This window comes from Eschscholzia californica, unplaced genomic scaffold (genome assembly GCF_041429995.1).
Source record: "Eschscholzia californica isolate CP2 unplaced genomic scaffold, dmEscCali1.0.p SCAF_2, whole genome shotgun sequence".
NCBI lineage: Eukaryota > Viridiplantae > Streptophyta > Magnoliopsida > Ranunculales > Papaveraceae > Eschscholzia > Eschscholzia californica.
In genome coordinates, this window is record NW_028238309.1 from 52,515,661 (window position 1) to 52,532,222 (window position 16,562).

The window sequence follows — 16,562 nt, forward strand, 5'->3', positions numbered from 1 at the left end:
CTTCTCTGTTTCTCTCTCTAACTCGGTTTTTCTTTTTGCTAGCCGTGAGAGATGCTATCCTAACCGTGGCCTCCGTCTCTGTTTATAAAGAGCCAAAATAAAATCTCATCCCTCTTTTACTCTTTCCTTCTCTCCATGTAATTTCTTTCTCTTCATATGGAAAGAAATCCGAGAGCTTTCTCTCTCTAAAATAGATGCTCCGGTTAGCTCCTCCTCTTTCCTTCTCGGTTTCCATCTCTTCTTTTCTTTCCTTTTCTATATGAGTCTAAAATCTTCACTTTCCATCTTAGGGTGTGTTTGATTCCAAGTGAGGGAAAGGAAAAAAATAAGAGAAAGTGTTTCTCGGAGAAACATTTTCATCTAGAAATTGATTCCTTGAAATATTTTCCAAATATTCTACTGTTTGGTTCACCGAAGAAAATAAAGTTATTTTCTCATGTTGTTAGTTTCCATTGTTTGTCTGGCATATAGAAAAATATTTGTTTACTAAATCATTTTTTTATAAAATATAATTGGTAACATAATACTTCATCAAACTAAAAAGACATTTATTTTAAAAGCTTAAAAATGACTCAAATACTTGTCCTACATTATCTTAATCTTAATTGAAAAAATTATCAAAATAACTTACTAAATATCACCACAGTAGATGTCTTCACTTCAAAGAATGTCCCTAAGCAACTAAAAACTTAATAAAATAAATTCAAAACCCCTTTATCACTTTTTTGACAACTTTCCTCTTAGCCATGTTCCTCGAAATCTCTCAGAAAGTTCTAAGAATAGCGGTGCAAGTTCTGGGTTATCCAAAAACAGGACCAAAGCACCTTGAAACTCGGTCTCTGTCAAGTTTGGAATGGCCAATAATGCATCTTCTACTCCATTAAGTGAAGGAGTTTGACATGCTTCTGCAAGTTTATTTGCAGCATCTGCAAGCAATGTACCTGTATCATCTGATCCTGATCGCCGTTTACGTTTTGGTGTTATAGACCGGGCACGTTGAGTAGACGCAGGAGAGCCAAGACCATCATCTTCATCCAAATTGATTGGCTCCACATCTGCACTTTCACCTAAACCAAAAATTAAGTAAATATGAAAATTTTAGGAAAAATGACACAACTTTTATAAGTTAATGTTGACATCAACCACTAACCACGTGTTTCGGTCGAAATATCATCAGCTTCAATTTGTCGACTGCCAGTGGCCTGTTCTGTTCCAATAATCGTTCCTAGTTTTTCTTGATATGGAAAAGTCCTAGTGCGCAAGTCTTTTGCATTTGGGTTCTCCTACAAAACAAAAGTCAATAATATCAATACAACTTATTATTAACAAATTTTATATATGAAAAATAACAAGTTGAGTACACCTTACCGCTACATAAGCATTCCATGAATCATCATCAGCCTCAATGTGAAAAGTCACGGTATTAAATGCAAAACCGCTAGAATTGATTGCAGCTCTCGCGGTAAAGTAATGCTTTCTGAATGTTTTCATTCGAGCTTTGATGTTTTCAATAGTAATGGTAACTCCAACTTTCTTGAATATCTCATCTATTACTTGTTGATTTACATTTTTTTTTTCGACCAATATACTCTCGTAAAGAGTATTCACTAAAATGTCGTCCATTAGATTGCTCCAAACTACAGTGGGTCTCTTAGTCTTTTTGGTTGAGTCCATGTTATCAGACTGAGAAGCCATCTTCATTGAAAAAACACTCACAATGTCATCAATTTTGATTAGACAGATTCAAGCTAATTGCAGTTTAATACTAAAAACTAAACAAATCAAATATTCTATTTTAATTTAGAAATAGTAAAAGAAATATCTCTAAAAGAAAATCATAATCTTTAACATGCTAGAAAGTATGAAACACATAAATATCAGTTTGAATAATCGGCCCACATGTCTTCTGCAATCGAATCCCTATTAGCTGTCCACAATTGTGATGGAACAATGTTAATTTCTGCGTCTTGTACATCCTGATCTTCATCTTCTTCACCACCATTGTCTTCTTCTTCTTCTTCTTCATCACTACTTATATCATCTGGATCTCCATCTCGTAAGAAATTATGCAACGCACAACATGCTATTACTATTTTAGCTTGTGTGTCGATGTCGTGGAATGGAGAATTTCGCAAATATGCAAATCTTTTCTTCAACAACCCTATAGTTCTTTCTACAACATTGCGCAATGATGAATGATAATAATTAAATAACTCTTTGGGTGTTTGGGGACGATGACCAACTTGATCCTTAAGATGATATCTAGTACCACGGTATGGTGTGAGGAATCCAGGTACCAGGGGAAATCCCGCATCAGCAAGATAATATTTGCCTACAAGGACGTGGTTCATTATAATTATTATTAGTAACGTAAAACTTAAGTAGTATCTTTTAGTCAATATACAACTAAATCAAACTATCTACCTATTGGAACAGTTAGTTTTCGTCCAGAACGACTGACTGCACATCTTAACAGACGACCATCATGAGCAGACCCTTCCCATCCGGCAAGTACATAATGAAATTTCATATCAAATCCACACGCTACAAGAACATTTTGAGAAATGAAACCCTTCCTATTTCGATATCTAGGTTGGTCCTTGATAGAAACATTTGCTCTGATATGTGTACCATCAATTGCACCAACAGCATCCTATATGATATCACATAGTGTCAATTAAACTAATTAGATGAATAAAATTTAACTAGATCAGTTAATTTCATAATCTAAACTAACCTTAAAGTTATCATGCCAAGATTTTCGACGACTTCCGTCTGCAGGAGAGTTTGCTACTGTTGCTGGTTTTACAATATCTTTGTAGAGTCTAAGTATGGATGTTAAAACTAAGTGGAAATACCTACTCACAGTTTCTCCAGATCGAATGAATTGAAGAACTGAATTGCGGTTACGTTGGTCATGACCAACAATATTCAAAAAGATAGCTACTTGTTCTTCTACCTTTACATGGCGTTTGTCAACTAACCCATAACCACGCAACCGAGCACACAGGCATTGAAACGGACCTCGTTTCATTCGCAGTTGTTCATGACAATAGCGGTCACTCTCTAAATACATCCTCTTTAAGACACTTGTTCTCTCTTGGTCTCTATTAATATGAGGCATTCTATTGAGATTTGCATTTCTTCTATGACGGTGACTCCAGTATGCATATATGATGATAATCATCATCATACACGCAACCCTTAACCTCATCTTTCGCGTAAGCATTTTACACCGTCAACCGAACTAAATCAAATAGTTATAAAAATTAAGAATTGAAGTATATAATGAAATAAAGATATATGACAATGAAAAAAACCATTTTCTATTAATACAAGTACTTATTTGTCAATTTATGTGATTCAACAATCATAAACTAATGCCCCTTAAAAACAAAATTAGTATTTAGCTTGTTAAGTTATTTTAGTAATATTAATACAAGTACTTATTTGTCAATTTATGTGATTAAATTTGCAGTCAAGGGCGGATCTATGTGGAGGCAGCCCCTGGCTGCAGCCAGGGGCTGATTTCACAGAGTAGTAAGGGCTAATGCAATTTTCTAACAAAAGGCCATGGTAGCCAGGGTGGTTTGAACCCTAACTCCCACATTGTAAGTCACGGGTTCGAAACCCTTCTCCCCCATTTTGAAGTTCTTTCTTTTTTATTGACTTAATTTGGTTTTAGCCCCTTGTGTTTTGCATTTTTTCCTTTTGGTCTCAATTTGTGACCCCTATTTCTGGACTATATTCTATTTTGACCCCCTTTTTTTGTTGCGACGTCAAGTTTTACCCATTTCTTTAGGTTCCATACTATGTTCTAATAATGTCTTTGTCCATAAATTACCAATGGTCACATACATTATAAACTCTTGATTGCTCATTTTTCGTAAGTTTTTGTTGTTTAAACTAATAACGAAATTTTCACGTAAATCTTATTTCTTCTAATGTGAAGTTTTGGGATCACTTGTTTTTTATCGAAAAGTTATATATATATGAGAACAATAGTCGAAGAAAATCTTGTACGTGGGAAATTTTTTGTTTTTGAAATACTACTTATTAGTGCATATATATCGAAAATGAAAATTTTGCTCTCTTAGTAATTTTAGGCTAGTCCGGGTTAACATGGAATCCTAGCTCCGCCCTTGTTTGCAGTTGATCATAACAAGGTTAGTGTATATATTATTGATGAATAAAATCTAGCTAGGGTTCAATGGGTTGGCCTTTTGTTGGAGAGACACTTAAACTCTATACTCAAAACCCTAATACCTTCTTCTCCAAAAGATTGAAAAGGCAAACTTTTTTTTTTCCTTTTCAAACAGTAACGTTTGAAATCTGGTCTCTCTTGGCATATATAAATTAATAATTGTTACTTATAATATCTTGTTGTTGTTTTTGTTATAGATATGGAGAAATATTTAAGACATATATATTGGGTTGTCCTTGTGTTTTGATATCAAATCCAGAAGCAATGAAGCTTGTTCTTGACTCAATCTAGTTTGTTTAAACCAACATACCCACCTAGAAAAGAGAAATTAATTGGACCTTCCTGCTGTTTTTTTTTCAACCATGGACATTATCATTCAAGATTAAGAAAAATATTTCAATCTTCCTTTGCTCCAAATTCAATTAAAGGATCCACTTCCGATATGAAAAATATTGTTCTCGGATTTGTACACTTTCGATGTTTAAATACTATTTGTACAATTTCGATGTGGCAATGTTATCTGTATTTGGAAGATACGTAGATGAAGTACCATCATAAACCATCAAACATTTGTACCTATCATTGGATAATGGCTACAATTCTATGCCTTTCAATAGTGATCCAGTATTCTCTTTCTCTCTCTCTCTCTCTATATATATATATATATATATATATATCATGTCAACTGAAGCCAAAAAGTCTTTTAATCTATGTTTTTTATGCTATCAATTGCAAATCTTTTTTGGGTAGAAATATTTACTCTTGTTGACACTTCATCAAACAGTTTGTCTACAGGAATATAAAATGTTTAACTGTAAAACTAAAGCAAAATAGATGTGATCCTAATTTATCAAGTCATGATAAATAACCAATATTTTTACATCATTTATCATAAGTCAAAGAAAATTCAATAGCAGCAACAATTTTATGACTTCATATTTTTCTCTCAACCATTATAAATATGAAAAAACAACCAAAACAATGGAATACAAAGAATGGGAGAAACACAACCATATCGATGAAATAAAAAGAATGGAAAAATTAATCTAGAAGACAACAAGTAGAGGACTTACTGCAAGATGAGATTGTTCTCAAATTTTTTGCTGAAAAATCTTTATGCAAACCTCGACTGAAGAAGAGCTTTTGTAGATATCGGCTAAAGAAGAGTTATGAAAATCTCAGATTTTGTTTATAAAGAGATGAGGTGGGTCAAAGTTGTTGAGATAAAAATGGAATGTGGGAAAGAGAGACGTGAGAAACAGATTCTTAGGGGGGGAGAGGGTCATGACTTTCCCTTATTTTGTGGAAAATTTGGAAACTTTTGGTCACGTGAGTGAAAAATTAAGATTCCCTAAAAATCTTAACAAACAGTTGAAAATCTAATTTTTGAGAGAAACTGATTCTATTTTCTCTGGGAAACCTTTAATCAAACACACCCTTAATATAATCACGGAAATGGAACAGAAGGTAAGAGAGAAGAGAAGATTTTGGAAATCTCGGCTGACTGTTAAGTGAGGAAGATTTAGTGTATCACGACGTAGTTGGGGCTTGTACGGCGCATCCCGAGATTCAGCCACGTGTTGCTGAAGGCGAATCAGTCGCTGCATCACGCGGTAGTCTATTGCATTAGTTGTACTGACCCATGAACTCCCGATGTACCACTCTGTGTGACCGAAGACAACCCGAAACCAATCCGAGCCGTCGGGTTAATCCATCTTGCTCGCCACGTGTTGCTGAAGGGATATATGCTGACCTTGGTCCACTGATTTTGACCACAACTTTGACCTGCTCCCATTTTCGCATCCGGACTCCGATTCCACTCCTGCTTTCGCTGATGGACTCGTATTGGACTCTACTTTCACATGAGCACTAATATTGACCAGAATACCCTTGTCATAAAAATGACCAAAATGCCCCTCAAGTATGTCTTCACCACGATATTTTCGCATCGAACTCCGTAAATGAGACCTGAGGAAGAAAATCAAACAAATAATCAGAGTAACCGCTCGAACTGGACTAACTAACCCGAGTTAAAAGATTCAAATGAGACATTTTCATGTCTCATCAAACATCCCCAAACTTAGATTTTGCTAGTCCTCGAGCAAAACAGAAAAATAAAACCAAGCCCAGTTCACCACTTTCGTAGGGAATCACGATTGCACTTAGCACGTGCAACAAGCCGTTAAACCTCTAGGTTGCCCTAGAGGACGAGTCTCGTCTCGTGAGGGTTTGCAGTGAATGTACCCACAAAATTCAAATATCAAAAATGCAGAAGGGTCTAAATATGATGTGGACTAAAAATGTTTATCCGGTAAGTTTTCGAAAGTTAATAGAAATGAAATCCGAGTCACTCAAACCATACAAATGCTAAAAATCTTTTCACTAGTAATCAAGACCCAAAGTGCACATGACTAGCCAATATGAGTATCATTTCGGTTCCAAACAGACAAGACCTCGATTACCTTCTCAATACATTTCGCCTCGACTACTGCCTCACGGTCATACACTCAAAAATTAAAGTCACTCAGAAATGTTTCACTCAATGTGCGAGTATGAGCATGAAGAAAAACTCAACACATTACAAAAGACAGACTAAAATTTTTTATGAACGACTGATCTCATAGGAAAGAAACAACCACTAATACGGAATGGGGAAGCTAACCAACTCTTCTCACCTGATCAACTGTCTAACAATGTTTCCTAGAGGTCAATAGATGCTACGGATGAACTAGAACTCGACGTCTTCAAATCTTCAAGAATTTCTTCAAAGGATAAACACTTAAAAACAACTAAACAAACATTTTTTTCTTTGATTTTTTCTTTTTTTTTTTCTTTTTTTTTTTTTTTTTTCAGTACACTGGTACTATGCTCAAAATACACATCTTACTTCCTCAACAATTTCCTTGGGGATAATTTTCTCCACTTTGCTTCATGTTTTATTCTCAGGGTTCTAAATGATGGATTGGATCTATTTTCCTCTAGTTGACATTGCTTTCAAGTTTCTCAGACTACAAGAGAAGGGTTTACTTCCTGATGACATCCCTAGTGGTTGTAAAATTTGAACTCAAGAGATCAAATGAGCTCTTCTTTCAATATTGCGAGGTTGAGTAGCTCTTCACTCTACTCGGAATTAGCTCAGAAGAGATCACTCAAAACAACAAGAAAGGTTCAGAATCTCACATAGGTTAAGTCTCCACTAATGATCGATGAAGTTTTCTCAGAAAAGTCTACTCTTCACCTATCTAACACTCACATGGCTAGTGCACAGACAACTTCAAGACTCGAAATTCATGGAAAAACCTTTAGCAAACGGATAGTCTGACGAACTAGACTCTATAACTATTAACAAGCAAAAACAAATAGACTCACATTTTCAATCCAAAATTTAAAAATTTTGAACCCTTTTGAATTTTTGAAATAAGGACTAAAAATTCAATCCCCTATCCCCAAACTTAAACCGAACATTGTCCTCAATGTTCTGAAGACTATGCAAAAATAATAGGATGTAAGGAAAGATGTTACCAGATTCGGAAGTCCTATGCATGGGTTGCCTCCCAGAAAGCGCTAAGTTTAACGTCTTCAGCCAGACGAAACTGATCATAGCGGATCAGTCTGGATAGACAGGGTCTTCGATAGAAACATCCTCTGTATCGTTCAACATCTCTAAAAATGGTTTTAGCCGTTGTCCATTCACTTTGGACACACTACCATTTTTGTCTTCAATGTCGACCGCACCATAAGGATAGACAAACTTGACCGTGAAAGGTCCTGACCATCTAGAACGGAGTTTCCCAGGAAATAAATGCAGACGTGTGTTATATAATAAAACTTTCTGACCCGGTGAAAATGTTTTTCTTAAAATATTTTTATCATGAAACATTTTCATCTTATGTTTATACAACCTAGCACTTTCATATGCATCATTTCTCAACTCCTCCAACTCACTGAGTTGCAACTTTCTCTCTCTACCCGCCTTGTCAAGCGAAAAGTTCAGCTGTTTGATAGCCCAATATGCTCTATGCTCTAACTCAACAGGTAGGTGACATGCTCTGCCATACACTAGTCTATATGGAGACATTCCAATAGGGGTCTTAAACGCTGTACGGTAAGCCCATAGTGCATCAGTTAGTCGTAAAGACCAATCCTTCCTATTGGTGTTAACCGTTTTCTCCAGGATGCGTTTAATCTCCCTATTCGATACCTCGACTTGACCACTAGTCTGTGGATGATATGGGGTAGACACTTTATGGGTAATACCATATTTTTTCATTAAAAGCTCAAACTGCCTATTACAAAAGTGTGTGCCCCCATCACTAATGATTGCCCGCGGTGTACCAAAACGTGAAAATATGTTTTCCTTCAAGAAATTGATCACAACTTTGTGATCATTCGTTTTGGAAGCAACCGCCTCTATCCACTTTGACACATAGTCAACTGCAACTAGGATGTACAGATTTCCAAATGAATTTGGGAAGGGACCCATGAAATCGATGCCCCACACATCGAAGACCTCAACTACCAAAATAGGATTAAGGGGCATCATGTTCCTACGAGAAATGCTTCCCAACTTCTGGCATCGTTCACACGCCAGACAATATGCATGGGTGTCCTTAAAAATAGACGGCCAGTAAAAACCACATTGTAGAATTTTTGCGGCCGTCTTCTTACCACTAAAATGCCCTCCACATGCATGATCATGACAAAAGGAAATGATTTTGGACTGTTCATTATCAGGAATACACCTCCTAATGATCTGATCGGGACAATACTTGAACAAGTATGGATCGTCCCAGAAGAACCGTTTTACCTCGGATAGAAATTTATCACGATCTTGCTTGGTCCAGTGTTTGGGTATTTGACCAGTAGCAAGATAGTTCACTATATCAGCAAACCAAGGTAATTGGGAGACACTAAAAAGTTGCTCATCAGGAAAGCTCTCTCTCATGGGTAACTTGTCTTCTACAGACTCGACTACAAGTCTAGACAAGTGGTCTGCTACTAGATTCTCGGAACCCTTTTTGTCCCGAATCTCTATGTCAAATTCCTGTAGCAAGAGTATCCATCTAATCAGCCTAGGTTTTGCATCCTTTTTAGAAAGGAGATATTTTAATGCAGCGTGATCAGAGAATATGATGACCTTAGAACCCACAAGATATGATCTAAATTTCTCTAGGGCATACACTACAGCTAACAACTCTTTTTCAGTGGTAGAGTAGTTTAGCTGTGCATCGTTCAACGTCTTACTGGCATAGTATATAACGTGAAGAAGTTTATTCTCACGTTGACCTAACACGACTCCAATGGCATAATCAGATGCATCGCACATGATCTCAAATGGAGTACTCCAGTTGGGAGGTTGGACAATAGGGGTTGAAGTAAGCATAAGTTTTAGTTTCTCAAAGGCTTCTAGGCAAGGTTCATCGAAGACAAATTTGTTCTCTTTTGCCAAAAGATTACAAAGAGGTCTAGATATCTTGCTGAAATCTTTAATAAACCGTCGATAAAATCCAGCATGTCCTAAGAACGATCGAATATCTTTGACCGTTTTAGGGACTGGAAGGCTCTTTATCAACTCTACTTTAGCCTTATCTACTTCAATGCCCTTTTCAGAAATGACATGCCCTAAGACTATTCCCGAGCGAACCATAAAATGACATTTCTCCCAATTGAGAACAAGGTTCTTCTCTTTGCATCGAACCAACACGAGTGTGAGGTGATGCAGACACTGATCGAATGATGAGCCAAAGACTGAAAAATCATCCATAAAGACCTCGAGAAACCTCTCTACCATATCTGAAAATATGCTCATCATGCATCGTTGAAATGTAGCGGGTGCATTACACAACCCAAAAGGCATCCGACGATAAGCATAAGTTCCAAATGGACAAGTGAAAGTGGTTTTCTCTTGGTCTTCAGGGGCTATTGGGATCTGATTATAGCCAAAATAGCCATCTAAGAAACAATAGTAGCTATGCCCAGCTAGTCTTTCTAGCATCTGATCAATGAAAGGAAGAGGAAAATGGTCTTTCCTCGTGACCGTGTTCAATTTCCTGTAGTCAACACAAACACGCCACCCAGTGGTCATCCTGGTGGGTATTAACTCATTAGATTCGTTCTTGACTACAGTAATGCCTGATTTCTTGGGTACAGTTTGAACAGGACTGACCCAAGTACTATCTGAAATAGGGTATATGATACCCGCTCCTAACAATTTCAGGACTTCAGCTCTAACAACCTCCTTCATGTGAGGGTTAAGTCTACGTTGCATTTCCCTAGACGGTTTAGCATCTTCCTCTAGGTAGATATGATGCATGCAAACAGAAGGACTTATACCCTTTAAATCAGCTATTGACCACCCTAAAGCCTCTTTGTGGTTTCTGAGGACATCTAGCAATCTACTTTCCTGTTCTTTTTCTAACTCAGAAGCAATAATGACAGGTAAAGTTTCAGATGGGCCTAGAAACGAATACTTTAAGTTCTCAGGCAAGGGTTTCAATTCTAAGGAAGGTGGTTTCTCTGTGGATGGAGGCAACTCTGGGATAGAAGGACCACTGGACTCACTGGTGGATGATAGTTGGTTCGTCTCTACAGTTGGCGAGTCAATTGGCTCGGACTCAATGAGGAGTTCAGCTTTTGCTTTCCACTTATTAGTATCCAATAATGGGGTAGAATCCAACAAAGCATTCACCTCATTGATACTTCCCTCCTCATCAAAATCTAAGCCAAAATGAGCCAACAATGTTTCTAAAGGATCCTCGGATAAAGTCTCAGGTAAAGAATCCTGAACGAACATATCTATTAGGTTCATCTCACTAAAATCATTAACATCATCAGGGAAAAGTCCAGCCTTAAAGATGTTCATCTCTACAGTCATGTTTCCAAAAGATAATTTTATAATTCCACTCCTACAGGATATGACAGCATCAGATGTAGCTAAGAATGGTCGTCCTAAAATGACGTGAATTTGGTTTTGGGTATCACTAACTGGTTCAGTATCTAAGATGATGAAATCTACCGGAAAGATGAATTCACCAACTTTTATCAAAACATCTTCCACTATCCCACGTGGACGCCTAACAGACCGATCTGCCAACTGGAGAACTATAGAAGTGGGTTTTATTTCTCCTAGCCCTAACTGTAAGTAAACCGAGTAAGGAAGTAGGTTAACACTGGCACCTAGATCTAACAATGCTCGTTCGATCTCATGTTCCCCTATGGTGCATGGTAAGGTAGGGCTTCCTGGGTCTTTATACTTAGTTGGAAGGGTTTGCTGGAGAATAGAGCTGACTTGATTAGTCAAGAAGACTTTCTTATGCACATTCATCTTACGCTTCCTAGTACATAGGTCTTTAAGGAACTTAGCGTAAGCTGGGATTTGTTTAATAGCATCTAGTAATGGAATGTCAATGCTAACCTGTTTGAACATTTCCATTATCTCCTCAAACTGAGTCTTCTTCTTTAGTTCTACCAAACGCTGAGGATATGGGGCTCTAGGAACATACGGCTCAGGTACAATGGGTGGGTTTTCAGACTCAGAAGCCTTCTCAAGCTCTTTACTAGGGATACTAGTTGGTAAGGTGGGTTGTTCAGAGTTTAGTTCACTATCTTCGGGAACTCCTACCTTATTGTCAATTACCCTACCACTTCTAAGGGTGGTTACTGCATTGGCCTGGTCCATCGACTGTTTACCCCCCGGGTTTGGTTCTGGTTGACTAGGAAACCTACCCTGTTCTCTCTGCCTAAGGGCTTCTCTAAGTTGACCTACCTCGGTTCTTAAACTAGTTACAGCTTGGTTGGTCTCTTGTACAGTCTGGTTAGTCTGTTGTAAAGCCTGGTTGGTCTGTTGTATAGCCTGGTTGGTCTGTTGCATAGACTCTTTATGGGCTTTAGCTAGTTGCTTCATGGTTTCCTCTAAAGACTCATTGTTTTGAGAAGGATATTGGGTACTAGATTGACCCTGATTTTGAGCAAAAGGATTCCTAGGAGCATTAAACCCAGGAGGGTTCATGGAGCTACTAACCTGACCCTGATTTTGACCCTTGGACCAAGCAAAATTGGGGTGATTTCTCCAACCCGGATTATAAGTGTTCGAATAAGGATCATATTTCTGACGGTTATCTTGCCTAGAGTTTAGATAAAGAGCATTAGCTTGCTCTTTTTCGTCAGAAACAAAGAATAGGGTACAGGTACACTTATTCCCTGTATGAGATGGGTCTCCACAGACGGAGCATGGATAAGAGATGGATTCATTTCCAACACTCATGACTTGAGTGGGATCCTCCCTAACTGCTTTAGGCTGACCAAGCTCTAGGGCTTCTATCCTTCTCGTCATGGCGGCGAGTTTAAGTTCGGACTCATCAACTCTATAGATGCCGCCTTTATTTGGAGTAGGATTTGCCCTAGTAGGAGGTCCTCTAGAAGTTTCCCATTGGTGGGATTTCTCAGCTAGATCTTCTAGAAACGCCATGCAGTCATCGACGGATTTATAAGTAAATCCGCCACCACAGAATGACTCTACCATGGATGTAGTGGGATAGTTTAGTCCGTCATAGAGAAATTGGACTAGTCTACTCTTTTCATAACCATGGTGTGGACACTGTAGTTCCAGTTCTTTAAATCTCTCCAGATATTTGTAGAGAGACTCTCCTTCTTGTTGCATAAAATTATTAAGACTTTGCCTTAAAGCGGTGGTTTTGTGCTTGGGAAAGAATTTCAGAAGGAATAAACTGGTTAATTCTTCCCATGTGGTGATGGAATGAGGTTGTAAGGCATACAACCAAGATTTTGCTTTCTCTCTCAAAGAGAAAGGGAACAACCTAAGCTTCACTATTTCATCAGACATATTGGGGAATCTTATAGTCCCACAGATTTCTTCAAAATCCCTAACATGGTGGTAGGGATTCTCGTTCTCAACTCCACGAAAGAGTGGGAGCATTTGGATAATGCTCGGCTTTAACTCAAAGTGAGCCGTGGAGTGGGGTAACTGTATGCATGATGGTTGAGATGTTCTAGTAGGGTTCATGTAATCCCTGAGTGTCATAGGTGGATTTCCATCCCTGGCTTGGTTTAGATTTTCACCCATAGTGTCACTCAAAGAGAGATTGGCTAGAAGATTACTTAGATGAGTTTCTCTACTAATGAAACGACCTCTCTTGTCACGATATCTATCGGGCATAAACTAGAGCCCAATGACCAAGGATATTCTCAAAATTTGAAGACCCTAGAGGAAAGCAAACACAATCAGTCTGACTCCACCAAGCAACCTAAACAGAATCTAGACGAAAGACAAGTTGGTCAGATTCACCCTAAAATTCTAGACAGCTCCTACTTCGTTACAAAGCTTGAACTATAATTGTTATGAGGGTTACTCCGTCAAAGTAATATGGTCAAACAATTCTTGGTGACGACCAACGATGAACGTTGTGATAGCCGTCCAACCTTCGGTAGGGTTGCCTCTTCTCGAGGTGACCTTTTAAAGAATTGATTAACACTTTCCTTTGAGGAATGCCCAAATAAAAATTAAGTCCCTGAATTGTTTCAAAGATCCTATGAGCTCGAAACCTTAAGGGCTGATGTCTAATTCAGATTTTAGATTTTAGGTGAAGTTTGGGATCGTGAATGTTGTTACCTATTTGGGCAAGAGAACGGTGATGAAATCCGTCTCCTATCTTTCAATTGGGTTATTGCCCTTACTAGAATGCTTACACTAAGCAATTCGATCAAGCAATTAGGCACACAAAACACACAATTACCCACTGACAGGGGCTTCGTGGGTGATTTAGAGAAATTACCTCCCGTTCCAGACGGGCGATGACCCTTGCAGACGACCCGGGCCACTCTCCCCTTGAGTGTTCCAACCCGAGGCTTCGATTTTGGTTTTCGGTTATAATTTATAAAGCCCTCCAATTTAGGGTCAAAACTTTAATACCAAAAATAAAAACTAGAAAGTCTAAAAGTCTCTCTCTCACCAAATAATAAAAAATTACTAAAAATAAAATGTAAATCTTCCTTCTTGAGCTCCTCTCCTTGTTGCGCCTTTTCCTTCGCTCCTTAGCGTTCTACACACCAAAAATGGAAAAGCAAGTCAAAGTGTCCAAAAATAAAAACTTACCAAAAATAGAAATAAAATTAGATTCAATTCAAACTAAGTCCCCGGCAGCGGCGCCAAAAACTTGATGGGCCTAAAAGGTTACCCTAAATAGGTCTACACCCGCAAGTGCACGGGTGTCAAGTTGTAATTTTTCCGGTAAGACCGGTTCGTTCCTCAGAGACTAAGTCGAATTTCAATTCTAATCTTAAAACTATTAGGTTTTCAAGAAATGGTTTGATTGATAATATTTTTTCTTTAATAAGATAAATAACAATTAAAATTTAAATAACTCTAAAGTGATATTCAGATAAAGGGAACCTAGGGTTTTCGAATCCGTTTTCCTAACAATTCTAAGGACAAATTAATTTGGTCTAATTCGATTGTTCTTTGTATAACTCAGGTTTTCAGTCCATGGATGGTCTAAAAACCCGGAAGATATTATCGTTAAAATAATAAAAACTGTAATAAATTAATCATTAGAATAATTATTGAAACTTCATCTAAAACCCTAGATAGAAAAATTAGTTACTCATAGGCATTATGTAAAAAGAATTGGAAAATAAAGTAAAGAATCGGAGAGAAAACACCTTTTTTCGCTTTTTTTTCCTTCTGCGCAGCCAAACAGAACCTTAGGGAAAGGATTTCCTGCTGATTTTCCACTGTTCTGCCAAACGCACCCTCCGGGAAAACGATTTTCTCGTCTCCCCGGAAATATTTTCCTTGTGAGAAAATATTTTTCTCGTCTTCTTTCTTTCTGTTTCTTTTTCAATCTTTCTGTAATCTCTCTCTTTCTTTCTCTGTAATCTTCCTCTCTCTCACTAAGAAGTATAAATTAACAAGAGAAATCAAAAGATCACGAAAAATCAAATTATTTTCTTAAAAACCGAGAATCTGTTTCTCTCTCTCTCTACAATATCTCTATGTTTCTCTCTCTAACCTCTCCTTCTCTGTTTTTCTTCTTTCCTGTCTAATCTCTCTACAATCTCTCTTAATTTCTCTCTGTCACTAAAAGAAATTCAGAAGATGAAGATGAAAGATGGATAATGTTGTTGATAGATTGATGATCTCCTTCTCTGTTTCTCTCTCTAACTCGGTTTTTCTTTTTGCTAGCCGTGAGAGATGCTATCCTAACCGTGGCCTCCGTCTCTGTTTATAAAGAGCCAAAATAAAATCTCATCCCTCTTTTACTCTTTCCTTCTCTCCATGTAATTTCTTTCTCTTCATATGGAAAGAAATCCGAGAGCTTTCTCTCTCTAAAATAGATGCTCCGGTTAGCTCCTCCTCTTTCCTTCTCGGTTTCCATCTCTTCTTTTCTTTCCTTTTCTATATGAGTCTAAAATCTTCACTTTCCATCTCTCTTCCTTTTAATATAATCACGGAAATGGAACAGAAGGTAAGAGAGAAGAGAAGATTTTGGAAATCTCGGCTGACTGTTAAGTGAGGAAGATTTAGTGTATCACGATGTAGTTGGGGCTTGTACGGCGCATCCCGAGATTCAGCCACGTGTTGCTGAAGGCGAATCAGTCGCTGCATCACGCGGTAGTCTATTGCATTAGTTGTACTGACCCATGAACTCCCGATGTACCACTCTGTGTGACCGAAGACAACCCGAAACCAATCCGAGCCGTCGGGTTAATCCATCTTGCTCGCCACGTGTTGCTGAAGGGATATATGCTGACCTTGGTCCACTGATTTTGACCATAACTTTGACCTGCTCCCATTTTCGCATCCGGACTCCGATTCCACTCCCGCTTTCGCCGATGGACTCGTATTGGACTCTACTTTCACATGAGCACTAATATTGACCAGAATACCCTTGTCATAAAAATGACCAAAATGCCCCTCAAGTATGTCTTCACCACGATGTTTTCGCATCGAACTCCGTAAATGAGACCTGAGGAAGAAAATCAAACAAATAATCAGAGTAACCGCTCGAACTGGACTAACTAACCCGAGTTAAGAGATTCAAATGAGACATTTTCATGTCTCATCAATTACCCAAAATAAGATGAAACAATATGCTGACAAAGGACGAAGGGATGTAGTATTTCAATTAGGAGAGTATGTGTATTTAAAGTTATAACCGTATCGACAAAGTTCTACAGTAAGAAGGGTGTCTCAGAAGTTATTTCCAAAGTACTATGGTCCATATAAAATACTGGAAAGAATCAGCCGAGTAGCGTATCATTTGGATTTTCCAAAGAGGACTAAAATTCATCCTGTTTTTCATGTTTCTGTTTTAAAGAAGACACGTATCTCCAATATTGC

The 16,562-nt window shown here is 37.9% G+C and overlaps 1 protein-coding gene across 1 annotated transcript; it reads right to left on the bottom strand.

The window, feature by feature from the left end:
* Positions 1-1,809: 1,809 nt before the first annotated feature.
* LOC147558916 (uncharacterized) lies at positions 1,810-5,463 on the bottom strand. The gene is made up of 4 exons (XM_086657677.1): positions 5,278-5,463; positions 2,738-3,247; positions 2,425-2,653; positions 1,810-2,332 (listed from the first exon to the last, which is right to left on the bottom strand). The coding sequence occupies exons 2-4, from the start codon at positions 3,227-3,229 to the stop codon at positions 1,878-1,880; spliced, it is 1,176 nt and encodes a 391-aa protein (XP_086513803.1). The 5' UTR covers positions 3,230-3,247; positions 5,278-5,463; the 3' UTR covers positions 1,810-1,877.
* Positions 5,464-16,562: the final 11,099 nt, after the last annotated feature.